This window comes from Ranitomeya variabilis, chromosome 1, assembly GCF_051348905.1.
Source record: "Ranitomeya variabilis isolate aRanVar5 chromosome 1, aRanVar5.hap1, whole genome shotgun sequence".
NCBI lineage: Eukaryota > Metazoa > Chordata > Amphibia > Anura > Dendrobatidae > Ranitomeya > Ranitomeya variabilis.
In genome coordinates, this window is record NC_135232.1 from 616,099,411 (window position 1) to 616,125,708 (window position 26,298).

General features: G+C 44.4%; 1 protein-coding gene across 2 annotated transcripts in view; it reads left to right on the forward strand.

Moving 5' to 3' along the window:
* The window catches only part of PLCB2 (phospholipase C beta 2), a 185,863-nt gene that overhangs the window by 44,585 nt on the left and 114,980 nt on the right, over window positions 1–26,298 (forward strand). For both annotated transcript variants that reach the window (XM_077260657.1, XM_077260658.1), the window contains exon 3: window positions 3,265–3,333. In XM_077260657.1, the coding sequence (XP_077116772.1) occupies window positions 3,265–3,333 (69 nt within the window). The remainder of the gene's footprint in view (window positions 1–3,264; window positions 3,334–26,298) is intronic.

The following is a 26,298-nucleotide window of genomic DNA, read 5'->3' on the forward strand; positions in this document are numbered from 1 at the left end:
CAACCAAAAGGATATCTAAATGAAGCTTAACACATTATTTTACTATTCTATCATATTTTATTATTCTACGTTATTTTACTGCCTTATTATTATACTGGCCCTAACATCTGGTGTTAGAAATGTTTGTTTTTTGCACAGAGCCCCTATGCTTCTTCATGGTGTCCCTCCTTATTCCCACTTTGTAAGATCTGACCAGGCCCCATATTGTCTCCTACTGAGCAGATCACCTATCTAGTGTAAATATTTATAGACTAGATACAATGGATTTGTAGTTTTGTACCCAAAGAAGTAAATGTGTCCTTGATGTTCCACTGTATGCCTTGAATTGTCCACATAGGTAAAATCTGGGTAAGACTATGCAGCCTCATAGAGGTACCAAAAGGCCACCGTCTAGGAGTCGGTAATCCTTTGCCTCTGTACACGGTCCATGGTCTCTTTCTCTTAGGAAAAACAAGGTTGAAAAGTTGCACAGTTTTCTGAAATTATATTTAACTTGTCAAGCAGTGGCTGATTGTGCCCCATTTTCCTATACCCCTTGCTTAGCTTTCTTCAGGCTGCATTTGCACGCCTCATCTATATAATTGGAGTACGGATTCTGTCTGCAGATGGGCCACCTAGAGAGCGTTCGTGCACCCAAGGGTGATAATGCTGAAATGTAGTCTCCATTAAGTGTTCTGCTCTTAAAGGGAACCAGTCACCGGAAATAATAATAATTAATAATAATAACAATAATAGTTTTATTTATATAGCACCAACATATTCCGCAGCACTTTACATTATAGAGGGGACTTGTACAGACAATAGACATTACAGCATAACAAAAATCACAGTTCAAAACAGATACCAGGAGGAATGAGGGCCCTGCTCGCAAGCTTACAAACTATGAGGAAAAAGGGGAGACACGAGAGGTGGATGGTAACAATTGCTTTTGTTGTTTGGACCAGCCATAGTGTAAGGCTCGGGTGTTCATGTAAAGCTGCATGAACCAGTTCACTGCCTAAGTATGTAACAGTACAGACACAGAGGGCTATTAACTGTATAATGCGTATGAGAACATGATGCGAGGAACCTGATTATGATTTAAGTTTTTTGAATGGGCAACACAGGGATAGTTAGGTTAATGCGTTGAGGCGGTAGGCCAGTCCGAACAAATGCGTTTTTAGGGCACGCTTAAAACTGTGGGGATTGGGGATTAATCGTATTAACCTGGGTAGTGCATTCCAAAGAATCGGCGCAGCACGCGTAAAGTCTTGGAGACGGGAGTGGGAGGTTCTGATTATTGAGGATGCTAACCTAAGGTCATTAGAGGAGCGGAGGACACGGGTAGGGTGGTAGACTGAGACCAGAGAGGAGATGTAGGGTGGTGCTGAGCCATGGAGTGCTTTGTGGATGAGGGTAGTAGTTTTGTACTGTATTCTGGAGTGGATGGGTAACCAGTGTAATGACTGGCACAAGGTAGAGGCATCGGTGTAACGGTTGGTGAGGAATATGAGCCTGGCTGCAGCATTCAGGACAGATTGGAGCGGGGAGAGTTTGATAAGAGGGAGGCTGATTAGTAGAGAGTTACAATAGTCCAGACGAGAATGAATAAGTGAGACAGTAAGAGTTTTTGCAGAGTCGAAAGTAAGAAAAGGGCGAATTCTAGAAATGAATCCACTATTAAGCTGAAGCTATGGGGTTAATCTGGTTAAAGGGAACCTATCAATAGGATTGTACACAGTAACCTACACACAGTGTCAGGTCGGCGCCGTTATACTGGTTGTAATGATACCTGGGTTGATGAAATCTGTCCTATGGTTGTTCTTTAATCTTTATTTGTAGTTTTGTGTTAATGAGATTCTCGTGCCCTAAGGCGGGGTTCATGTATGTGGCGCTCTGATTAGCTATTCATAATATAGACTGCTGACAGATCACTGATCCCTCACTGACCTGCCCCCTAGATTGCATAATGAATACTTGTACATACTGAAGAAAAAAAACGCATCTGCAGGCAGGTGCCGGCAGCATAAATCTCATGGTTACTGTGCACTTAATCCCTTTTGCTTATTTAATTGCGAGAGGAAAAAAAAAACTCAATTTGAAAATGGTGCCTGCCGTGCCTGTGCAGTAGCAGAGATCAGTTTGTATAGAGATCCAATAGCTGCCGTTGTGCAGGCACCACGGGCGCCATCTTGCTTGAGAAGAAAAAAAAAAAAAAGTCCTCCTCCAAGATGTGTCCTCCAGCCACTGAACCCCCCAATACTGACTGCCAGCAGCTCATAGCGAGTAAGCTGACAAGTAAACTGTCTAAATATATATGTGGAAAACCTATATTCATGAAGGGTATAAATAAACAAGAGCTCCAGAATTCTTTGGAGAATTTGGAGAATGTTGGAACTCATAAGCCAGTGTGTTTGTCTGTTCTCACCAGCCATTGACTGAATCCGAGAAACTTCTAAGTTGGAGTTAAAGCTTCTCCAACCGCGCATCACTCATAATGTGAGATGAGAATGCTCAGAGTAGACCGTCTTCTGCATTTTGGCAGGAGAGGAACGCTGCCGTGCTGGTGTCTCTCATTGTGTGATGCTAATATGCAGGAGTCTGTCTACTCTGAGCGCTCTGCTGTTTAGCTCAGTGTGTCCTGCATTCTCACATCTTATTATGGGCTTCTTCACACTATCATATTTTTGGTCCAAGCACTGTTTGTGAAATAAATGGACTGCACTCGGACCTCTGCTTTTCAACCAGGCTGTGCAGATGAGCAATTTTTTTTTTTTTCGCTGACCGAATTTTTACAGATGCATTGCAATTCTGTAATATAAGAAACTGTAAATGGTGAGAAAAAAATTAGTTGCTCTTTTCTGTGTGTGAACCTGCCCATAATGTGAAGCCGTACTGCTGCAGACACCATGTCATTATGCTTTTAAGATGCTGCATCTGTAAACAGAATCCATCCTCCAATCATATAGAAATTACGGCTCCAGCCATATCTCTCCGCTGCTGCCACAGTTTGCGTGTAACTGCTGCAGGCAATCACTGAGCCCAGCAGCTACAATAAACAGCATCTACAATGTCCAATCTCAGTGATTGGCTGCAGTGGTCATATGATGTAAACCCTGCAGCCTGTCAGAGATCAGGCAGTGTCGAGAGGCAGCACTGGAGGAGGGAATGATGAGAACCAGCTCAGTTTCTTGTTTTTTAAAAAATATTTGGCATACTAGTAGAGAATAAAGAACTTTAAGACACTTCTAAGTTAGTTTCAATTTGTTTAATTCACTTTTACAGGAAATAGAATTTATCGAGCTGACCAGTATCCGGGACACACGATATGGGAAATATGCCAAAATCCCCAAGGTATTCAATTTATCATTGGTGGGAACTGGAAACCAGATGTATTGAGCATGATGTATTCTGTTGTTATATTTGCTGAATTTTTGTTACTTTTGCCTTCAGTTTCTGTGTAATGTTACTTTTAGACTTAGTGAACATGAGATGTGTAGTGCTGGCTACTTTTACTGAAAATTAGTAATCACATTTTCATTACCGGTACCCTAAAGCGGATCTGTCACGAGATTTTTCTAGCTACGAACATTAGTAAAAATGTATCTAATGGACCTAAAGTTGGTGTACTTACTTTGAAAATCCACAGCTGTATAATTCTGCTTCTAAAATGTGTCCAGCTACAAAGAGTGTTCCGAGTGAGAGAGAGCTAGTCTTTTCCCTCCCAGCCTGACTCAGCTTGTACTGTAAAGATTTCAGCAGCAGGGAGGCGGTGCACTGAGGAAAACATAACCGGGACAGGTGGGAGGAGATCAGCGGCAAAGAGGAGCTATCAATCAGGCCAGGTGGGTGGAGATTATACATCTATTCTGACATGGATATTTACAGTAAGCTCACCAGCCTCATTTGGTTCAAGGGATCTATTTCATAATTTATACAGTTTGTTTTGCAAAATAGGATGATTTTATCACAATTTATACTCGGCCAAAGAGAAAAGGATTAACTACTTTGCCTGCAAAGCTAGGGTAATGCTGTGAGTGCACGGAGAGCTGCTTAGCAGTAGCATCTTCTTCCTTCACACCCTTCATGGTGATGGAAGAAAAAAGGAACTGAAATCAAGTACAAGAAATCTTGGACAATGTGGTCATGATGACCTTTAACCTTCTCTGTAGATACTGTAGGAGAGGGAGTTGATCTGTTGTATGTTGCAGCTTTCCCTGACCAAACCTTTCTCATCAGTGTCCCAGTTTCTGTCCTTCATTCCCCTGTTCCACCAGAAGCTAGTACCACCAGGAGCATTAAGTTTATACAGTACATAATAATGAGACCTCAGCTCCTTCTTAACCCTTTCAGGATAGCCCATAGACATTAAATGTCCGGGATGGTGCGCACTTCACTCTGTACTGATGTTCTAAAATGTTAATGCAGAGTAAGCTGGTTGCACAAGATCCTGCAGCTGGAAAATTCAAACTAATGAAGATGTTCAATTCTTTGACACTAGGACTCAATCTAACACCTGGATTTATGAGTCACTACATGGATACAATTCACACCTCCACCAGATGGACTCCAGACAACTAAGGCTACTTTCACACTTGCGTCGGTACGGGGCCGTCGCCATGCGTCGGGCTGACGTAATGATGCACGTTGTGAAATAAATGCACAACGGGGGCAGCGGATGCAGTTTTTCAACGCATCCGCTGCCCCATTGTAATGTCCGGGGAAGAGGCGGCGGTGTTTCAGCCGCGCATGCGCAGTTGAAAATGGCGGACACGACACACAAAAAAAGTTACATGGAACGTTTTTTGTGCCGACGGTCCGCCAAAACACGACGCAACCATCGAACGACAGACGCAACGTGTGGCAATCCGTCGCTAATGCAAGTCTATGGAGAAAAAACGCATCCTGCGGGCAACTTTGCAGGATGCGTTTTTTCTCCATAACGACGGATTGTGACGGACGTTACCCGACGCTAGTGTGACAGTAGCCTAAGAAGTACATTCCCATCACCTCTCCATTTGTAAGAAAGTGCCTAATTTGATTTCCTTGGCTTATCTTTAGGAGGTCTCACACTGCCCACCCAATGAACAAATGTCCTGCTGTAGTATTCTCTAAATGTTGTGCTTTTTTCTTTTTAATCTATCTGTAATCCTGCCTGAAGAAGGAGCTGCTGTGCTCTGAAAGCTTGCAAACATATCATTTTCTGGTTAGCCAATAAAGGTATCACTCCTAGAATACTTTTGTCATCATTGGGCAGAAAAGTATTCACATCGATAAACATTTTTTTGAAAAATAGACACATTTTTCCAATTTTTCTCTACATTTTTCTCGATCTCAGCAATAAAAAAAAAGAAATATAAAATTAACACAAAAATGTAGCTCGTTTATGAAAAAAAAGGCAAAAAATATTTGAAAATCTGAACGAGAAATATTTTTTACAGCCGTTAACCTGAAAATGTGGGTGGTAAGGAAAGGGGTAAGATAAGATGGCCCAATCATGAAGCGGATTAAACTCCTATGACTAAACTAATATTTTGTCATTCATGGCTTGTGTCCTAATTGTAGACATGAACACTAAGGCTAAGTGCACACGTTGCAGAATTGCCACGGAAATTTCCGTGGCAATTCTGCAACTCCTGCCGCGGGCATATCACATGCGGAATTGGCATGCATATTCCCGCTAAACACTAGCGTTTTGCAAGCATAATTAGCTACAGATCGCTTGGAAAACTGATTGACAGGTTGGTCACACTTGTCAAACATAGTGTTTGACAAGTGTGACCAACTTTTTACTATAGATGCAGCCTATGCAGCATCAATAGTAAAAGATAGAATGTTAAAAATAATAAAAAAAAATAAAAAAAATGGTTATACTCACCTTCTGATGGCCCCCGATCTCCTCAGCGGCTTCCGTTCCTATAGATGCTTTGTGTGCAGGACCTTCAATGACGTCGCGGTCATGTGACCGGGACGTCATCGCAGGTCCTTCACACACAGCATCCCTGGGAATGGAAGCGGCCGCGTCTTAACAATTATATGGTGCCCAGTCCGTGGAGGAAAGTCTCCTCTCCTCCACCCTGGGTACCAACCGCACATGATCTGCTTACTTCCCGCATGGTGGGCATAGCCCCATGCGGGAAGTAAGCAGATCAATGCATTCCTAGGTGTGCGGAATCCCCGCGATTCCGCAAATTTAATGAACATGCTGCGTTTTTTTCTGCTCAGGAAAACAACGCAGCATGTGCACAAAAAATGCGGATTGCATTCTATTAAATAGGATGCTTAATGTGAGCGTTTTTTTCACGGTTTTATAGGGTTTTTATAGCGAAAAAATGTGAAAAAAACGCGAAAAATCTGCTACGTGTGCACACAGCCTAAAAGTTTTTTTTTTACAATGAATAGAAAGCTGTGGTTAACACTGAACAAGGAGTGTCATCTGATACAATAATGTAATAGATCTTTCAGATATAAATCTGACATCTCAGCGGAAGGGCCTTTTACATGGGGTAATGATCACTTCAATGACTGTTCACAGAAATATTCGTTCTCGGTCCCGATCATGCCCAGCTATCATGTGAACAGAGGATGTGCTGCCAACAATAATAAAAACTGTATGAATGATAAATGAAAAATTTCACAAAACCCTTAAAATATGGAAAACCCAATTGAACGCCAGAAAAATATCTACTATATAGTTGTCTAAGGGTCACTTCCGTCTGTCCTTCTGTCTGTAACGGTTATTCGTTCGCTGATTGGTCTCGCCAGCTGCCTGTTATGGCTGCCGCAACCAATCAGCGACGCGCACAGTCCGAAAGAAAATGGCCGCTCCTTACTCCCTACACTCACTGCCCGGCGCCCGCCCGCATACTCCCCTCCGCTCACCGCTCACACAGGGTTAATGCCGGCGGTAACGGACCGCGTTATGCCCCGGGTAACGCACTCCGTTACCGCTGCTATTAACCCTGTGTGACCAAGTTTTTTTTACTATTGACGTAGCCTATGCAGCGCCAATAGTAAAAACATCTAATGTTAAAAATAATTAAAAAAATAAAAAACGATTTTATACTCACCTACGCCACCTTTCCCGCTCCTCGCGATGCAACCGGCACGTTCCGGTGGCAAGGATCGTCTGGCAGAAGGACCTGCCGTGACGTCACGGTCATGTGACCACGACGTCATCACAAGTCCTGCGCGCCTGCGCGGAAAGGACCTGCCGTGACGTCACGGTCATGTGACCGCGTCACGATCACGTGACCGCAACGTCATCACACCCTGGGACCGGAAGATGCCGCCTGCACCCCACACAGGCGACAGAGCTACAACGCGCCTGCGGAAGGTGAGTATATGTTTATTTTTTATTTTTTTAACCTGTGTCATACGTGGATGGGCAATATGCTACATAGCTGGGCAATATACTACCTGTGTCATACGTGGCTGGGCAATATACTACATAGCTGGGCAATATACTACATGGGCTGTGCAATATACTACGTGGCTCTGTGCTGTATACTACGTCACTTGGCAATATACTACGTCACTGGGCAATATACTACGTCACTGGGCAATATACTACGTAACTGGGCAATATACTATGTGGCTCTGCTGTATACTACGTCACTGGGCAATATACAATGTAACTGGGCAATATACAATGTAACTAGGCAATATACTACGTGGCTGGGCTATATACTACGTGGCTGGGCAATATAGTACGTCGCCGGGCAATATACTACGTCACTGGGCAATATACTACGTGGCTGTGCAATATACTACGTCACTGGGCAATATACTACCTCACTGGGCAATATACTACGTGGCTGGGCAATATACTACGTGGCTGGGCAATATACTACATCACTGGGCAATATACTACGTCACTGTGCAATATACTACGTCACTGGGCAATATACTACGTCACTGTGCAATATACTACGTCACTGGGCAATATACTACGTCACTGGGCAATATACTACGTCACTGGGCAATATACTACGTGGCTGGGCAATATACTACGTCACTGGGCAATATACTACGTGGCTGGGCAATATACTACGTGGCCCTGTGCTGTATACTATGTCACTGGGCAATATACTACGTGGCTGGGCAATATACTACGTGGCTGGGCAATATACTACGTGGCTGGGCAATATACTACGTGGACATACATATTCTAGAATACCCGATGCGTTAGAATCGGGCAACCATCTAGTTATATATAATATACTGGAAAAGTGGTTTGACCTAAAGGAACGTAAACTTCAAGGGGTTGTCCCAAGTTGGCAAGTTATCATCTCTCACAGGACTGGTGGTATCTGATTGCTAGGGGCCCGACCCCACCCATCCCAAGCACAGAGCCCTGAAATGCCCCTCTAGAATGGAGGAGCTGCCATATATGAACATTCATTGTCTATAGCACTGTAATTACAGAAATGATCTCTGGCTGTCTCCTATACAAATAGAGCAATGGTGGCAAATTGTTACTTTAGTTCAGACCCGGGCAAGATGCGGCCCGCGGGCCGCATCCGGCCCGCCTGATGATTTTAAACGGCCCGCCAGCTAGCTGTCACTTCTGACAGCCGCCCCCGGCACCGCTCGGCCAGCTGCCAGACGCTTCTGAGGAGGACCGCTGGCGGCTGGAGTGAAGGCCCCGAGCTCATCCACACGTTGTCGGAACTGTATGCGCTTGCAGCGCATACAGTTCCAGGGTCAGGATGTGATTGACCCAGCATCAGGAGCCATTGGCTCCCGGCTGTGTCAATCATTCTTGTGACCGGAGGCAGCATTATGCCACCGGTCACAAGAGGCTGAGCTCCGCATCGGCCCTGTATGTCACGTGCGTACGTCACTCCAGCGCCGCGCGGGATGTGCTGCGGTGAAGCAAGTTGCTGGCTGGCGGTCTCCTTCGGGTGAGTATCTGTGCAGTCGGGGGGAGAGGGGGTCCTTGTGTTGCTGGGGAGTGTGAAGGAGGGGGGCTACTACATGGGGCTGCCGCGGCTATCACATACTGGGGGGGGGCAGGGCAGGGGGGATAGCTATCAGTGGGGATCACCTACAAGGGATGGCTACATTAAGGGATACTACATATTGGGGGCTACATGGAGAATACTACCTAAAGTGGGGGATATCACATACTGGGGAGGGGGGCAGGGGGGATTGCTACCAATGGGGATTACTTACAAGGGATGGCTACATTAAGGGATATTACATATTGGGTGCTACATGGGGAATACTACCTAAAATGGTGATATCACATACTGGGGACGGGGACGGGGGGATTGCTAGAGGTACAGAGGGGTCTGATCCCTATATGCAGGGACATAGGGGTTCTATTTTCTATATGGAGGCACAGTGGGGTATGAGGGCACAGATGGGGCACTTTTACTATGTGATAGAGGGGTCCTAAATACTATTTTTTCCTGCATCCACACCCCCACCTGGCCCATAGTTGACAATTTCGTATACAGCGATAGCAGATATGTTTATTTTTTTCCATAGCTATACATGGCTGTATCCTTGTTTTTCTGGCTCTAGGGCTGCATCCATTTTCTCCAGGCATATCTTGATCTACAACAGCAAGTTTTCTACAGTTTTCTACAGTGAACGAGCTCGTTGCAGTTCATCATCTCATCATTAAATAATGATGTAAGTATGTCTTCCATATTTTCTTTGTATTGTAAATCTTTGCATTGTTTAACATACTGTTTGTTTATGAAAAGATAGCATATGTATACTACAGTATTGGGTAAAAATGAGTTCATTATATTAGTCCGGCCCACTAAAACCATCCCAATTTCTCATGCGGCCCCATGGCAAAATTAATTGCCCACCCCTGCTTTAGTTTATACTAAGCCATTTCCCTAGACTTGCCCAGTCCTTTAAATATATATTGCTTCTTGTCCCACATGGTATGATACCGCTTTCATAGACCCCATAAGACCCCCATTCACAGTATAATGCCCACAGTTCCCCGACAATACGATTCACCACCACACAGTATAATGATCCCAAACACTGTATGATGCTCCCCTTAAACACTGTAATGTCCCACAGTCCCCCCACACACAGTATAATATTCCCCACAGTATGATGCCCCCAGCCACCACACAGTATGATTCTCCAGTCTCTCCACAAAATGTGATGCACCCACAATAGTATGATGATCGTACAGTCCCCCACACACAGTATACAGCCCCTCCCACATTATGATGCCCCACAGTCCCCCCCCAGAGCAGAGTATAATGACCCCGCAATCTGAATTCCCCAGTGGCCCACACACAGTATAACACTCCCACCATGTGATTTCCCCTCAGTTCCCGTCCATCACAACCAACCCACTTGCCTGTGTGATCTGTTTCTCTGCTAAGCTGCTCACATTGGTTACGTGGCCTGAAGGTCCTTCAGTTCCTATGTAGACGCCGGTCAACGGTAGAGCAGGATGTGATGGCTTCCTGCTCAGCCATTGTGTTCATCTGTATCTGTGTCCTAAGGACATACATAAAGTTGAAGTTGGGACAAAAATCTGGACACAAATGGAACAGCTCTCCAAATTTGGGACTCTTGCTCTAAATCTGGGACAGTCGGGAGGTTTTTTTAGTGCAAAACCTTAAAGGACAGTTCTAACATCCTGGTTTATGTTGGTACATTTGAGGGAAATTATATATTGTGTGTGGTAAAATATAAGAATATAGACTACTACTAAGGCCACTTTCTTTTGTTCAGTATTTTACCTCAGTATTTGTAAGCCAAAACCAGGAGTGGGTGATAAATACAGAAGTGGTGACATGTTTCTATTATACTTTTCCTCTGATTGTTCCACTCCTGGTTTTGGCTTACAAATACTGATGTAAAATACTGACCAAATACTGATCGTGTGAACGTGGCCTAAGAGTCACCCATCTGCCTTACTGTACTGAGAGCCAGGGCAGATTTCCGACACCAAATCATTCCGACTCCTTTTCCTGGAGGTTCATTGACTATTTACCAGTTACTGGTCGGGCTCACTGTGTAGTTGTGTCATGTCAGATGAAGTATGTCATTTCACTTACATTCTGTGCATTTTTCTAATTAACATCAATGGCAAATTTAGCAATAACAGTACAGTAAGAAAACAGCAATAACAGCACAAACAGTATAATCTTAGGAATACCAATGCATGCCGGGTGCATACAGTACATAAAAAAAAAGTAGACATAAAAAAAAAATTCAAACTCTTTAATTACCCAGTGATACAAATGCAGGGTATCCCATGAACTCTTCACTCATGTGGACTGCAGCTCTTGTATCCTCGGATTGTCTGCGGGATTTTGCACAGATTTGCATGGTAGGATATGATTACTGGTGTCATTTGCACAGGAAATGCGCCTAGGTAAATCCACAGAAAGTAGATCTCCTGCTCTGGAGCAGCTGCCTTTGTGGGTATAATGCCTTTTACATGCTGATTTGTGATTGCCGGCTTGTAGATTGCCCACATTCACCAGATAATCTGTTCTCCGGTTATGTGAAGCTTGAATAAACTGAAACCTGTGTACATAGAGATTATAGGGACACGACAAGAAACCCGTATAATGACGCGTCCTCAAACAGAATGATAAATCTAATAGTCAGTGCCAATTTTCTAATGAGTACAGAACACACATACCAATGGAAGTCATGCTACAAAGAAATAAAAAAATGCAGAGAACGCTATAAAAAGAAAAAGAACAAATGCTCATTTAATATTTATCAATAAATGTGTGCAATTTAAACAATAAATACAGGTTTAGAATATCATCAAAAAGTTAATTTATTTCAGTTCTTCAACTCAAAAAGTGAAACTCATATTATATAGAGTCATTACAAACAGAGTGATCTATTTACAGTGTTTATTTCTGTTAATGTTGATGATTATGGCTTACAGCCAATGAAAATCCAAAAGTCATTATCTCCGTAAATTAGAATACTTTATAACACCAGCTTGAAAATTATTTTAAAATCTGAAATGTTGGCCTACTGAAATGTATGTTCAGTAAATGCACTCAATACTTGGTCAGGGCTCCTTTTTCATCAATGAGATGTTATGGAAGCCCAGGCTGCTTTGATGGCAGCCTTCAGCTCATCTGCATTGTTGGGTCTGGTGTCTCTCATCTTTCTCTTAACAACACACCATAGATTCCCAATGGGGTTATGGTCAGAGCAGTCTGCTGGCCAATCAAGCACAGTAATACTGTTTGTAAACCAGGTATTGGTACTTTTGGCAGTGTGGACAGGTACCAAGTCCTGCTGGAGAATGACATTTCCATCTCCAAAAACCTTGTCAGCAGAGGGAAGCATGAAGTGCTCTAAAATTTCCTGGTAGGCGGCTGCGCTGACTTTGGTCTTGATAAAACACAGTGGACCTACACCAGCAGATGACATGGCTCCCGAAACCACCACTGATTGTGGAAACTTCACACTAGACCTCTAACAGCTTGGATTGTGTCCTCTCCACTCTTCCTCCAGACTCTGGGACCTTGATTTCCAAATGAAATGCAAAATTTACTTTCATCTGAAAACAACACCTTGCACCACTGAGCAACAGTCCGGTTCTTTTTCTCCTTGGCCCAGGTAAGACGCATCTGGTGTTGTCTATTGGTCATGAGTGGCTTGACACAAGGAATGCGACACTTGTAGCCCATGTCCTGGATACCTCTGTGTGTGGTGGCTCTTGAAGCAATGACTCCAGCAGCAGTCCACTCCTTGTGACTCTCCGCCAAATTTTTGAATGGCCTTTTCTTAACAATCCTTTCAAGGCTGCGGTTATCCTGGTTGCCTGTGCATCTTTTTCTACCACACTTTTTCCTTCCACCCAGCTTTCCATTAATACGCTTGGATACAGCACTCTGTGTACAGCCAGCCTCTTTAGCAATGACCTTTTGTGGCCTACGCTCCTTGTCGGGTTGTTTCAATGACTGCCTTCTGGACATCTGTGAAATCAGCAGTCTTCCCCATGATTGTGGAGCCTACTGAAAAAAACTAAGGGACCTTATTAAATGCTTAGGAAGTCTTTGCAGGTGTTTTTTGTTAATTATTCTAATTTACTGAGATAATGACTTTTGGGTTTTCATTGGCTGTAAGCCATAATCATCAACATTAACAGAAATAAACACTTGAAAAAGATCACTCTGTTTGTACTTACTCTATATAATATATGAGTTTCACTTTTAGTATTGAAGAACTGAAATAAAGTAACTTTTTGATGATATTCTAATTTTGTGAGAAGCACCTGTATACGGCATTGCCCAGTATAACTTGGCAACCTTTTTCAGAGTAAGGAATACCCCCCAAAAATGAAGCAATCCATATCAATATAATAAACAAATATTAAATCTTTATTTGATCCTAATAAAATTAACAACAATTATAAAAAACAAAAATGCCTCACAAGGGGACACAGTGGTTCAAACAAGTCAAATCTTTGCAAAATATATTCAATTATGTATACCGTGTAGAGGTGCCAGCAGTTAAATATTTTAACTAAAATTTAGTAAATCCTTACTCTGAAAAAGGTTGAATCATTTGTTTAATCTGACAAAAAACAGCAATTCTGGCATATTTCTTTAACTGTACAGGAGAAAGAATTTCAATGATCAGATTTTTGGGGACTCGGCAATATCAAATATGTTTAGCTTTTTATTAATAGAATGGTAAAAAGGAGGGCTATTTAAACTTTGTTTTTGTAGCAGTTAAAAAATATTTTTTAAAAATCCCATTTTTTTACATCCCTCTTAAACTTAAACCTGCGCTGGTTTGTACAGTATTCTGCATTGTATTTGGAAATATAGTAATCTACTTAGTAGCACAAACATGGCTGCCATGAAAACACCACACACATCACAATTACGATGAAGTGACAGAGGAACCCCCCATCAAAAAACACATAGCTGCCTGCTCCATAAATAGACTGTAGGTGCAAGCTGCTATGATTAGTGCTAACTCAGATCACCAGTTTAACCCCTTTGATGCCAAAGTCAATAGCAAACTTAGCATCTAAGTAGTTAAGAATGTCAGCCCATCGTTCCCTTTCTCCTAATTAAAAAGAAAAACAACTAAAATGAAAGATATTTAGAATCCCAGTATCCATAAAAGTCCAAACTTTAACCATAAATATTCTGTGGATGTTTTATGAATACATGGTGGGTGCCGGCTGCCTTAACTGTGATGACTGATGCCAACTCAGATCACTGCAGATTATTCCCTAAGAAGCTATGGTCGCTAATGACTGTGGCATACAAGTAGTTAGACAGATTCAGCCATTGCTCCAGCCTTTTCCCATTCTCTTAATTAAAAAAAAGTAAAACCAAAACATATTTGGTATCACCATGTCCATAAAAGTCTAAACTTTATACATAATGGGTGCCACCTGCCTTTAACTGTGATAACTGGTGCTAACTCAGATCACTGCAGGTTAATCCTTTAGATGCCACAGTCAATAGTGTCCATAGCATCTGAGTAGTTAGACAGAGTATCAGCACATTGTGTCTCCCTTTTTCCATTCTCTTAATTAAAAAAATAAAATAAAACATATTTGCTATCACCACGTCCATAAATGCTTAAACTTTATAGATGATAGGTGCCACCTGTCTTCACTGTGACTAATGGTGCTAACTCAGATCACCGGAGGTTAATCCCTTAGATGCAGGGCCGTATTTAGAGTTTCTGCTGCCCTAGGCACTTTTCGTGCTGCCTCCCCCACTGGTCAGTATGACTAATGCAGACACTGTCGGCAGTGACTTGGGCTACTTTCACATCAGCGATTTTTACCATTCGTGGCCGATCCGGCAGTTTTTCTGCATCTGCCACGTAACGCATCACTTACGGCAACACTGCGTTCGGTCTCATTCATTCCCTGTGGGACTTGCGGACATGTGCCGCACTTGCAGTTTTGCCGCGATCCGATAAATGCGGTACTTGCAGCAACGGAAAAAAACGCTGCTAGCAGTGTTTTTTTGTCTCATCGTAAGTGTAAAACCGCAAGTGCTGCACATGTTCGCAAGTCCCATAGGGAATCAGTAAGGGGTCCAAATCTATGTATATGCCCATGTAGCTCTTTCAAAGACAATTCCAGCAATATTTTTACATGTTCAGTCCATTCATCTGAAATCAGTTTGCATACATATGCAAATGAGGGAGTAGATCTGTTACTCCAGCTCTATACCCCCTCAGTGCTGTATTATATAGTATATAACACAGCCACATAGTATATAAGAGCCACGTAGTATATAGCACAGCCCACGCAGTGTATAACACAGCCCACGCAGTGTATAACACAGCCCACGCAGTGTATAACACAGCCCACGCAGTGTATAACACAGCCCACGCAGTGTATAACACAGCCCACGCAGTGTATAACACAGCCCACGCAGTGTATAACACAGCCCACGCAGTGTATAACACAGCCCACGCAGTGTATAACAGCCCACGTAATATATAGCAGTATAGGCACCATATCCCTGTTAAAAAAAGAATTAAAATAAAAAAGTTATATACTCACCCTCCGGCGTCCACCAAAGCTGTCCCGATGCGCGTGATGCTGTCGCCAGCTTCTGTTCCCAGTGATGCATTGCGAAATTACCCAGATGACTTAGTCATCTGGGTAATTTTGCAATGCATCACTGGGAACGGAAGCTGGCGGCAGCATCGTGCGCATCGGTGGACAGCGGAAGGTGAGAATAGCACAATTTTTAAATTTTTTACTTATTTTTAACATTATATCTTTTTATTATTGACGCTGCATAGGCAGCATCAATAGTAAAAAGTTGGTCCGGGATGGGGCGACACACTGGCACTGACAGCTCCGCACATACGTACAGCTCCACACAGACACACACATACATACAGCTCCGCACACACACACACACAGCCCCACACACACATACAGCTCTGCGCACACACACATACAGCTCCGCTCCTTGCACACACACATACAGCCCCACACACATACAGCACCGCACAGACACACACAGCACCGCACAGACACACACAGCACCGCACAGACACACACAGCTCCGCTGCTTGCACACACACACATACAGCCCCACATACATACAGCACCGCAGACACACAGCCAGCTCCGCTGCCAGCCAACACACACATAAAGCTCTGCTGCCCGCACACACACACATACAGCTCCGCTGCCCGCACACACATACAGCACCACACACACATACAGCACCGCACACACACATAGATACAGCTCCGCACACACACAGAGCTCCGCACACACACATACAGCTCCGCACACACACAGAGCTACACACACACACACAGCACCGCAGACACACATACATACAGCTCCGCACACACAGAGCTCCACACACAGACACACACATACAGCTCCGCGCACACAGAGCTCCGCACACACAGAGCTCCGCACACACAGAGCTCCGCACACACAGACAGCTCCGCACACACAGAGCTCCGCACACAGACACACACATACAGCTCCGCACACACAGAGCTCCGCACACACACACACACACATAGAGCACCGCACAGACACACATACATACAGCTCCGCACACACAGACACACACATACAGCTCCGCACACACAGAGCTCCGCACACACAGACAGCTCTGCGCACACAGAGCTCCGCACACAGACACACACATACAGCTCCGCACACACAGAGCTCCGCACACACACACACACAGAGCACCGCACAGACACACATACATACAGCTCCGCACACACAGACACACACATACAGCTCCGCACACACAGAGCTCCGCACACACAGAGCTCCGCACACAGACAGCTCCGCGCACACAGAGCTCCGCACACACAGAGCTCCGCACACACAGACAGCTCCGCACACAGAGCTCCGCACACAGACAGCTCCGCACACAGAGCTCCGCACACAGACAGCTCCGCACACAGAGCTCCGCACACAGACAGCTCCGCGCACACAGAGCTCCGCACACACAGACAGCTCCGCGCACACAGAGAGCTCCGCACACAGAGCTCCGCGCACACAGAGCTCCGCACACACAGAGCTCCGCACACACAGACAGCTCCGCACACACAGAGCTCCGCACACACAGACAGCTCCGCACACACAGACAGCTCCGCGCACACAGAGCTCCGCACACACAGACAGCTCCGCACACACAGACAGCTCCGCGCACACAGACAGCTCCGCGCACACAGACAGCTCCGCGCACACAGACAGCTCCGCACACACAGAGCTACACACACACAGAGCTACACACACACAGACAGCTCCGCACACAGACAGCTCCGCACACACAGACAGCTCCGCACACACAGACAGCTCCGCACACACAGACAGCTCCGCACACACAGACAGCTCCGCACACACAGAGCTCCGCACACACAGAGCTACACACACACACACAGCTCTGCACACCAGCAGTGGCAATGATTGCTCCCAGGACCCAGATAGTGAGTGAGGGTGTATTATACCCCACCCCCACCACTCACTCTCTGGGTCCGTCTGCCGGGAGGAAAGATCAAACAGATATCATCCATTCAGGGCTGCTGTGTTTGCATGGCTCCTCCAGCCTCAGGCACTACAGGAAGAAATGAGGCTGAGGAGGAATGTGAGGGAAGAAGTGAGCACCGTGAGGTGAGTCACAGACAGCCGTGCAGCAGGCAGCGCGCGGGCAGGAGCAAGGAGGGAGATCGTTACAGAGTCACAGAGACAGTACACTACTTACTGTGCATGTACTGCTCTACTGTCTGCGAGTCCTCCAGCTCCTGGCCAGCAATGTGCGAGTCCAGGACAGGACACAGGGTCGGCACACAGGGCGCCGCCTCTCCACCTCAGCAGTCACATTCCGGCCGGCACCACCAGACCAGTGAGGCTGTGAGCATGGGGTCAGTGAGGTCACTGTGAGGGGGAGTAGGGAGAGTCGGCACCAGCACCACGTGTTCTGGCTGCCGCTCTGCCGCCCCCTGTCTTCAGGAAGGGACCCACAGAACTAGTATTCAAAAAAAAAAAAAAAACGAAAAAAAAAAAAAATACACTTGCTCAGGTGCCGCCCCCCCGCCTGTCCCCGCCCTAGGCACGTGCCCTCAAGTGCCTAGTGGCAAATACGGCCCTGCTTAGATGCCACATTATCTAAGTAATTAGACAGAGTATCAACCAATTAAAAGACATACATCTCAGAATATGTAGGTACAAACCAATTGTTTTCAAAAAGTGTTTGCTTAGATTTATGAAAAAACCACAAGACATAAAAAAATCTATACATTTTGTATCTGGGGGGCGTGGCATGACAGCGGTGGAGTGAGGAAGCAGGCAGAGGAGCTCCCTCCATAAAACCGACTAAATACCATATCAGAGCACGATTCCGGATCCCAACAGCACTACCATGGGTCCCAAAAAGAAGAAGGGATACTCGGGGGCCCCCTCGGTGGCAGAGGAGCCCGCAGCTCAACAGATAACAAAATTCCTGGTCGGTCCAGACAGAGGAGAAGGCCTAAGAAACATGGTGACAGTGGATGAGAAGGAGACAGCAGACGCTGTAACAGACGCTGACACAGCAGAAGCAGGGGCGGGAAGCAGCTCCGACGGGTCAGTGACACAGGAGGTGAGACACAGTGGAGATGCTGCTTCTGGCACTGGGAAATGTGAGGGAGGACATAAATCATTACCAGCAGTGCTTCAAGATGGAGCTGGGGAGGGGAGGGGGCCACAGGAGGGAGGCGAGGGAGGAGAGCAGGGGTCAGCGCTGGCAATGACAGGAGAGACACAGGATGATGGGGAAGTGCATAGGACAGAAGAAGAAGATTGTGAAATGGATTACAATGAAGGTCCATCTCAGAGCCCTGCGTCCCCCTACCCCAGAAGCAGCTCTGAATCCTCCAGGCACGTTATAGCCCCTGATGTTGTGGTTGTAGGGGGAGGCCAACCAGTTCAGGAGGGTTGCCTCACACAAACTCAGGCCCCACAGATAATGCCCTCTCTCTGCTATCCTGCATATAACTGTTGGAATAAGTTTAAATGCAACAACTCCATTCCTGTTGTAGTCTGCATTGAATGTCTATGAGTGTTCATTTGTCAGCTATGCTGTGATTGTTAAAGTTTGCCTTAAAAAAAAAAGGTCACAGGACACTCACTGATTGCATCATTCTGCTGCTGTTTCCTTCACAGAGAGACATGTGTTACATGGACTAGATTATATCGGTAGTTACTGTCAAAGCTTTCTTATTTTGTTCCAGTTCAAGCTGCATATATTAAACACAGTTTGCCTTACGTTGGATTCTGCTGCTTATATGAAGTAACACGCGCTGCTGTGGTAATACTCCGGCTAACAGGTTATGGGCCCAGCCACCGGAAAGTAAATGGTAAAAAGCCCAGTCACCGGAATAAGCAGCGAGCCAAGCGCAGACAGCACAGAGGAACCCCCGGAATACAAGGACACCGGAACGCAAAGGTACCGCAGTGTACAGAGCACCGGACAGCGCAGCTTAAAGGGCCAGTAACAAACAAAAAAAAGAGGTACAAGAGACAAGAATGTCTACAGAAAGGAATGCAGTGAAGTACACAGTGCCAAGTCTCACAAATCACAATTACAGCTCCTGGAAATTCAAGGTAAAGATGTTACTTATAAGAGAGGGTACATGGAAATGTATTGAACAGCCTGTGCCTGACCCAGTACCGGGTGATTGGCTAGAGACTGATCAGAAAGCACAAAGCACTATTTCCCTCAGCATAGATGATAACCAGATTGTACATGTATGCAAATGTGATACTGCAAAGAAAATGTGGGAAGAATTACAGAAAGTGCATGAAAGGTCAAATCTCAGCAATAAGCTATATCTTATGAGAAAGCTGTATCAGTCTAAATTAAGTGATGGCCAGCATATGCAGGACTATATCAGAAACACCCTAGAGATTGTGGAGCGCCTAAGGGGTATTGGTGAAGAAATTAAAGATTTTCATGTTGCTGCATTACTATTAAGTGGTCTTCCAGAAAGTTATGACACGCTTGTGACTGCATTAGATGCCAGACCAGATGATGAACTCACACTAGAATATGTGAAAGGGAAACTTGCAGATGAATACAAGAGAAAGTCAGAGACTATTAGCAATAATATATGCAAAGCAGAAACAGCATTAAAGACACAGTACTTTTCTAAAGCTCAGAGTCATTTAAAGGAAACTCGTGAATGTTTTGTCTGTAAAAAGCCTGGTCACCTTAAAGCAGACTGCAGAGTGTGGAAAGCAAGAATGAATCAGTTTAAAAAGCAGGACAGTCATCAAAAGGTTAAAACAGCTGTAAAGAAGGAAGATGCATGTATTGCGACTGCATTTGGGGTCAGCACAAGCCCATATGCAAACCATGTTTGGTGTATTGACTCTGGAGCGACTGCTCACATGACACGTGATAAGGATTTCTTCATTAATCTAGATGAAAGCAAGTCTGAAAAGGTAATTTTAGCTAATGGTCACTATATGACATCAGAAGGAATAGGAGATGGTTATTTCCATTGTCAAGTTCAATCCTCAGCACAAGTCAGAAAAATCACAGTTAAAGACGTGCTGTATGTTCCCAAACTTGAAAGTAACCTTTTATCTGTAAAGAAGCTTGCACAACAAGGAAATATAGTTACATTTAAGGATGACAGATGCATCATTTCAAAGAAGGGTCATACCCTTGCCGAAGGAAAAATCAAAGATGAACTTTATCAGCTGAAATGCAATGAAACTGTTTACAGTGCTAGACAAGATTTTCATAAGGACTGTATTCATGTGTGGCACAGACGCCTAGGCCACAGAGATCCAGAAGCAGTAAAGAAACTAGCTCAACTTGCAAATGGTATTGCAATCAACCAGTGTAATCAAACAATGAAGTGCACAAGTTGCCTAAAAGGGAAAATGTCCAGAAAATCGTTTCCTAAAGTAAGCACTACTAAATCTGCACAGATACTGGATTTGATACATACAGATGTGTGTGGTCCAATGAGTGTTCTTACTCCCAGCAAGAAGAGATATTTTCTCACATTCATTGATGATTATTCCAGATATACTGTTACTTACCTACTTCAAAGTAAAGATGAAGTTCCACAGAAACTTGAAGAATATCTTGCTGCAGTTCTTAACAAATTTGGAAGAATACCAAAGGTACTGCGAGCAGATAATGGAACTGAATATACAAGTGGTAAAGTGCAAACCATCCTGAAAAAGAATGGAATCGTGTTCCAGACAACCGTTCCATACAACCCAGAGCAGAATGGCACAGCAGAGAGAAAGAACCGAACTCTTTGTGAAAGTGGAAGAAGTATGCTATTTGATGGAAACCTACCTACAACATATTGGGGAGAAGCCATCATGACTGCTACCTATCTTCAAAATCGACTGCCAAGTAAAGCTACAAGTAAAACTCCATATGAGTTATGGAACTGTGAGAAGCCCAACCTGAAGCATCTCAGGATATTCGGAAGCAAAACTTTTGTGCATGTTCCCAAAGAAAAACGTTCTAAGTGGGAATCTCATGCAAAGGAAGGAGTTCTTGTGGGGTACAGTGAAACTCAGAAAGGATACAGAATCCTGCATCCACAGACCAACACAGTAACAATCAGCAGAGATGTAGTGATTGATGAAAACTCAGTATCGCTCAAATTTCATGAGGTTACGCAAATAATTCAACCTAAGGAACAAGAATTTCAGTCAGTGATTCCAGACATTGAAGAGAATCTCAAAGAAAATACTGAAGTCTGGATATGCTCTGAAAGTACTGAAAAAGAAACAGAAGAACCAAGCCAACCTCAGGAGATCAGAAGATCAGAAAGATCAAATAAAGGAATTCCAGCTAAACGCCTTTCTTATATGGTCAGATCAATTCCAGAAGAAGAGCCACAGTCATGGCAGGAAATGCAAAAACTGCCTATTCATAAGAAGCAAAAATGGATAAAAGCTGCTGATGAAGAAATGGAATCCCTTCATAAGCTCAAAACATGGGAGCTCACAGAGCTACCTCAAGGCAAGAAAGCAATTGGATGTAAGTGGGTCTTTAAGAACAAATATGACTCCGAAGGTAATATTCACCGTTTTAAAGCAAGATTGGTCGCAAAAGGATATTCACAAAAATATGGTGAAGATTATGATGCTACTTTTGCTCCAGTTGCCAAGCAAACTACATTCAGAACTTTATTATCCATAGCTGCTGTTCAGCAGATGAAAGTAAGACATTTTGACATCAAAACAGCCTTTCTACATGGAGACATTGAAGAAGAGCTGTACATGACTCAACCAGAAGGCTATGTTAAAAGGGGTAAAGAGAACCTTGTTTGCAGAATGCAAAAATCTCTCTACGGCCTTAAGCAATCAGCAAGAGCATGGAACACTAAGATGAACAAAGTGTTAATCGACGAAGGATTTAAAAGGTCTCAAGCGGATCCATGTTTGTATACAAAAGGTGTATCACAAGATTGGATGTATGTTATTCTATATGTGGATGATGTAATAATAGCGCATCAAGAAGAGAGAGAAATTTCAAAACTAGGTCAAATTCTGAACAAGCATTTCGAGACCAAGGACCTTGGAGATGTGACATACTATTTGGGAATCCAAATCCAGAGAGAGGAAGATGGAAGTTTTCTTCTTAATCAAAATTCTAAAATCTCCACAGTTCTAAACCAGTTTGGAATGTCAGAAGCCAAAGGCATATCAACTCCAATGGATCCATCTTACCTAAAATTGGAAGGAGAAGAAGATCTGCTACCCACAAATGACAGTTACAGACAAGCAGTGGGGGCACTTCTATACATAGCAACCACAACCCGTCCAGATATCTCAGCCACAGTGGGAATTCTCTGCCGACGTGTAAGCAAGCCACGCCAAAGAGATTGGAATGCAATTAAGAGACTTCTTCAGTATCTTAAGGCAACCCAAGAGTTAAGTCTAAAGATTTCTGCATCAGGAGATCTAATTCTCAGAGGATATGTAGATGCAGATTGGGCTGGAGACTCAAGTGATCGAAGATCAACAAGTGGTTACTTGTTCAAGTTAGGACACACTTCAATCTCATGGTCGAGTAGAAAACAAGTGTCAGTTGCATTGTCTTCTACAGAAGCAGAATATACATCAGCTGCTCATGCAAGTCAAGAGTTAATTTGGTTGAAGCAACTTTTGGAAGAATTCGGCAAACCACTAGCTGAACCAACTGTTATCTATGAGGACAACCAAGGATGTATCAAGCTCGCCAGCAGTGAAAGGATAAGTGCAAGAACAAAGCACATTGATGTTAAACATCATCACTTGCGTGACTTAGTAGAGCGTGAAGTTCTAAAGTTTGTTTACTGTGAATCTGACAAGATGTTAGCAGATGTTTTGACAAAGCCATTGTCAAGAGCCAAGTTTGAAGAATTCAGAACTGCAATGGGACTAACAGGATAAGCAGTTGTTGAGTGGGGGTGTTGGAATAAGTTTAAATGCAACAACTCCATTCCTGTTGTAGTCTGCATTGAATGTCTATGAGTGTTCATTTGTCAGCTATGCTGTGATTGTTAAAGTTTGCCTTAAAAAAAAAAGGTCACAGGACACTCACTGATTGCATCATTCTGCTGCTGTTTCCTTCACAGAGAGACATGTGTTACATGGACTAGATTATATCGGTAGTTACTGTCAAAGCTTTCTTATTTTGTTCCAGTTCAAGCTGCATATATTAAACACAGTTTGCCTTACGTTGGATTCTGCTGCTTATATGAAGTAACACGCGCTGCTGTGGTAATACTCCGGCTAACAATAACTCACAGGGCTTTGGATATAACACACAATTGATCCCAGGACTCGATATGGGTTTGTTGAATGCTAGACTACGTGATATGCCCACCAGACAGGACATGGAACAATATGTGATCCGCCTAGAGACATCGTATAAGGCAGAATTATCAACCCTGAGGGATGAGATACAACAGTGCAATGAAAGGGTTAATGTACATGACCAAGCTATCGCGGCTCTGACGGCCAGATTAGATGCTCAGGATGAGACACTTGCAGATCAATCCTATCATATTCAAATGCTGGCAGATATGCTTGATGATGCCGAAAATAGGGGAAGGCGGAACAATATCAGGGTTCGAGGACTACCAGAAACAGTGGCACCCAAAGACATAAGCGGCGCACTGCAGCAAGTATTTAACTCTGTTCTGCAGCGTCCACAGGAGTCACCCCTTGAACTAGACCGGGCTCATAGGGCGTTGGGTCCAAGACCTCAAAACCAGGCTCCTCCACGTGATGTGATATGCCGGGTGCATAGATACCAAATAAAGGATGAAGTGATGTCCAAGGCAAGAATAGAGAACACCATAAAATACAAAGATACCAGAATCCAGCTATTGCCTGATCTATCTCGGTGGACTCTGCAGAGGAGGAAAGCTTTCCGCCCGTTACTAGACGTTTTACGCCAGCATGATATATCATACACTTGGGGGTTTCCGTTCCGCCTACGTGTCCAAAAAGAAGGCAGGGTTCACCTGCTGAGTCATCCGAACGGCATCCCTGCTTTTTCGGCGGCGCTTAACATCCCAAGGGTGGAAATCACAGAATGGCCTTCTCTGCCATTACAGTACAGAGGAGCAGACCCTCCCAGGCAATTTTTCCCTCAAAGGCAGAGGAGAGCAGGCAGAAGAATGGATAGAGAAGGGCGTGATCCCAGAGGTAACGAAGAAGGGAGAGAACCATGAAGTTAGGATCATGACAGAGTGGGTTCCATGACTGCCTGTTTGGGTGGGGGAAAGGGTTTGCGGGATATATATGGTTTCATTTTCATGAGGATCAGGAGCACAGATGGATGTCCACACTCCAGTTCACTAACATTTGATTGGTGCCATGGAGTGGAATATCTTGCATAGCAACGACCGTTATTGATTCCGCAAGGACTTCAAGATAGACAGCGCATAGAAAAAGAAGGCAGACGCTTTCCACAGGAATTTAATGGGAATCAAGAGAACGATGCCCCCTTCCCTTTTTCCCCTTCCCTCCCTTTTCCCCTTCCTCCTCCCCTTCCCCCCTCCTCTTTCCCCCTTTTCCCTTCTTCCCTCCCCCCTTTCTTTCTCCACCCTTCCCCCTTTTCCCTTCTCCCCCCCTCTCTTGGGTTTTTTTTTTTTTCTTTCTCCCCCACTAGGGGTGCTACATATTGTGCCATTGTTCTGCCCCACTGTGGTAGTCCAAGCGGATGATAAGTTCACGAGTGTCGTGGAAGATGGTTGGTTTTTGGTTTATATTATAGTATGTAGATAGTATTTTATAACAACTCATTGAATCGTCGTTGATATCCTGCACACCTGCATTATTTTTAAGTCTGGCGTAGCTTTCATTTGGGGCATGAGGGAGAATTGGGAGATGTGAATGGCATTAGAACAAAGACTGTAAACCATACTCTGGCCCTACCTCGCTATATGACAGGTTCCGGTTAAGTCAATTTAAAGTTAACATTTATTCCCCTCAGTTGAGGAGAGGTTACTGATGGTTGTGTCGGAGGAGGGAGTCTCACTCCATATCGCACATAGCTTACGACCCTACGGAGAAGCCATAACCCGTTGAACGGCATTGGCGGTTAACACATTTCTCCACCACATATTTTAGGGTATAAGAAGGCATCTTACGTAGAGCACACCACTTCAGGCTTCAAAGACGTACTACGTTTCGATAGATATTGACCCTGATTTCGCAATAAACTGAATACGTGTCTAATTATCTACCTTTTCTATTCACTATCTCTATTTCTTTGATAAATTAGATCTACTTTAGCCTCCGCGGCCCTCTCAGTAGGGCGAGAGAGGGCACGACTCAGACAACAATGCACCCAAAGATCACTATGGGATCCCTGAATACCAGGGGATTTAACACGCCCCAGAAAAGGTCACAAATCCTATATGGAATGCATAAGCTTAAGGTACAAATACTTATACTTCAGGAGACTCATTTTAAAAAAAACAATATCCCTACTATCAAGGACTGATACTTCACGACTTGGTTCCATAGCGCTTGCCCCGAAAGTCGTTCGAGGGGGGTGTCTATTGCGATCCACAAGTCCCTCCAGCACACAGTTGAGGACACATATGCGGATCCAGAAGGCAGGTACCTACTATTAAAAGTTAGGATTCATACAACCCTCTACACTATTGCGGGGTGGTATGCCCCAAACAAAAATCAGGCCAGGGCTGGCCGGGGTTTCCTAAGGAGAGTAGCGGAATTTGCTGAGGGGGTGATGGTGATAGGGGGGGACTTCAATCTCACCCTTGACCCACGAATGGATACCTCAACACGAAATGTGAGAGGAATCACTAGGCAATTGTCCCTTTTGAAACAATCTATCCATGGGATGCAGC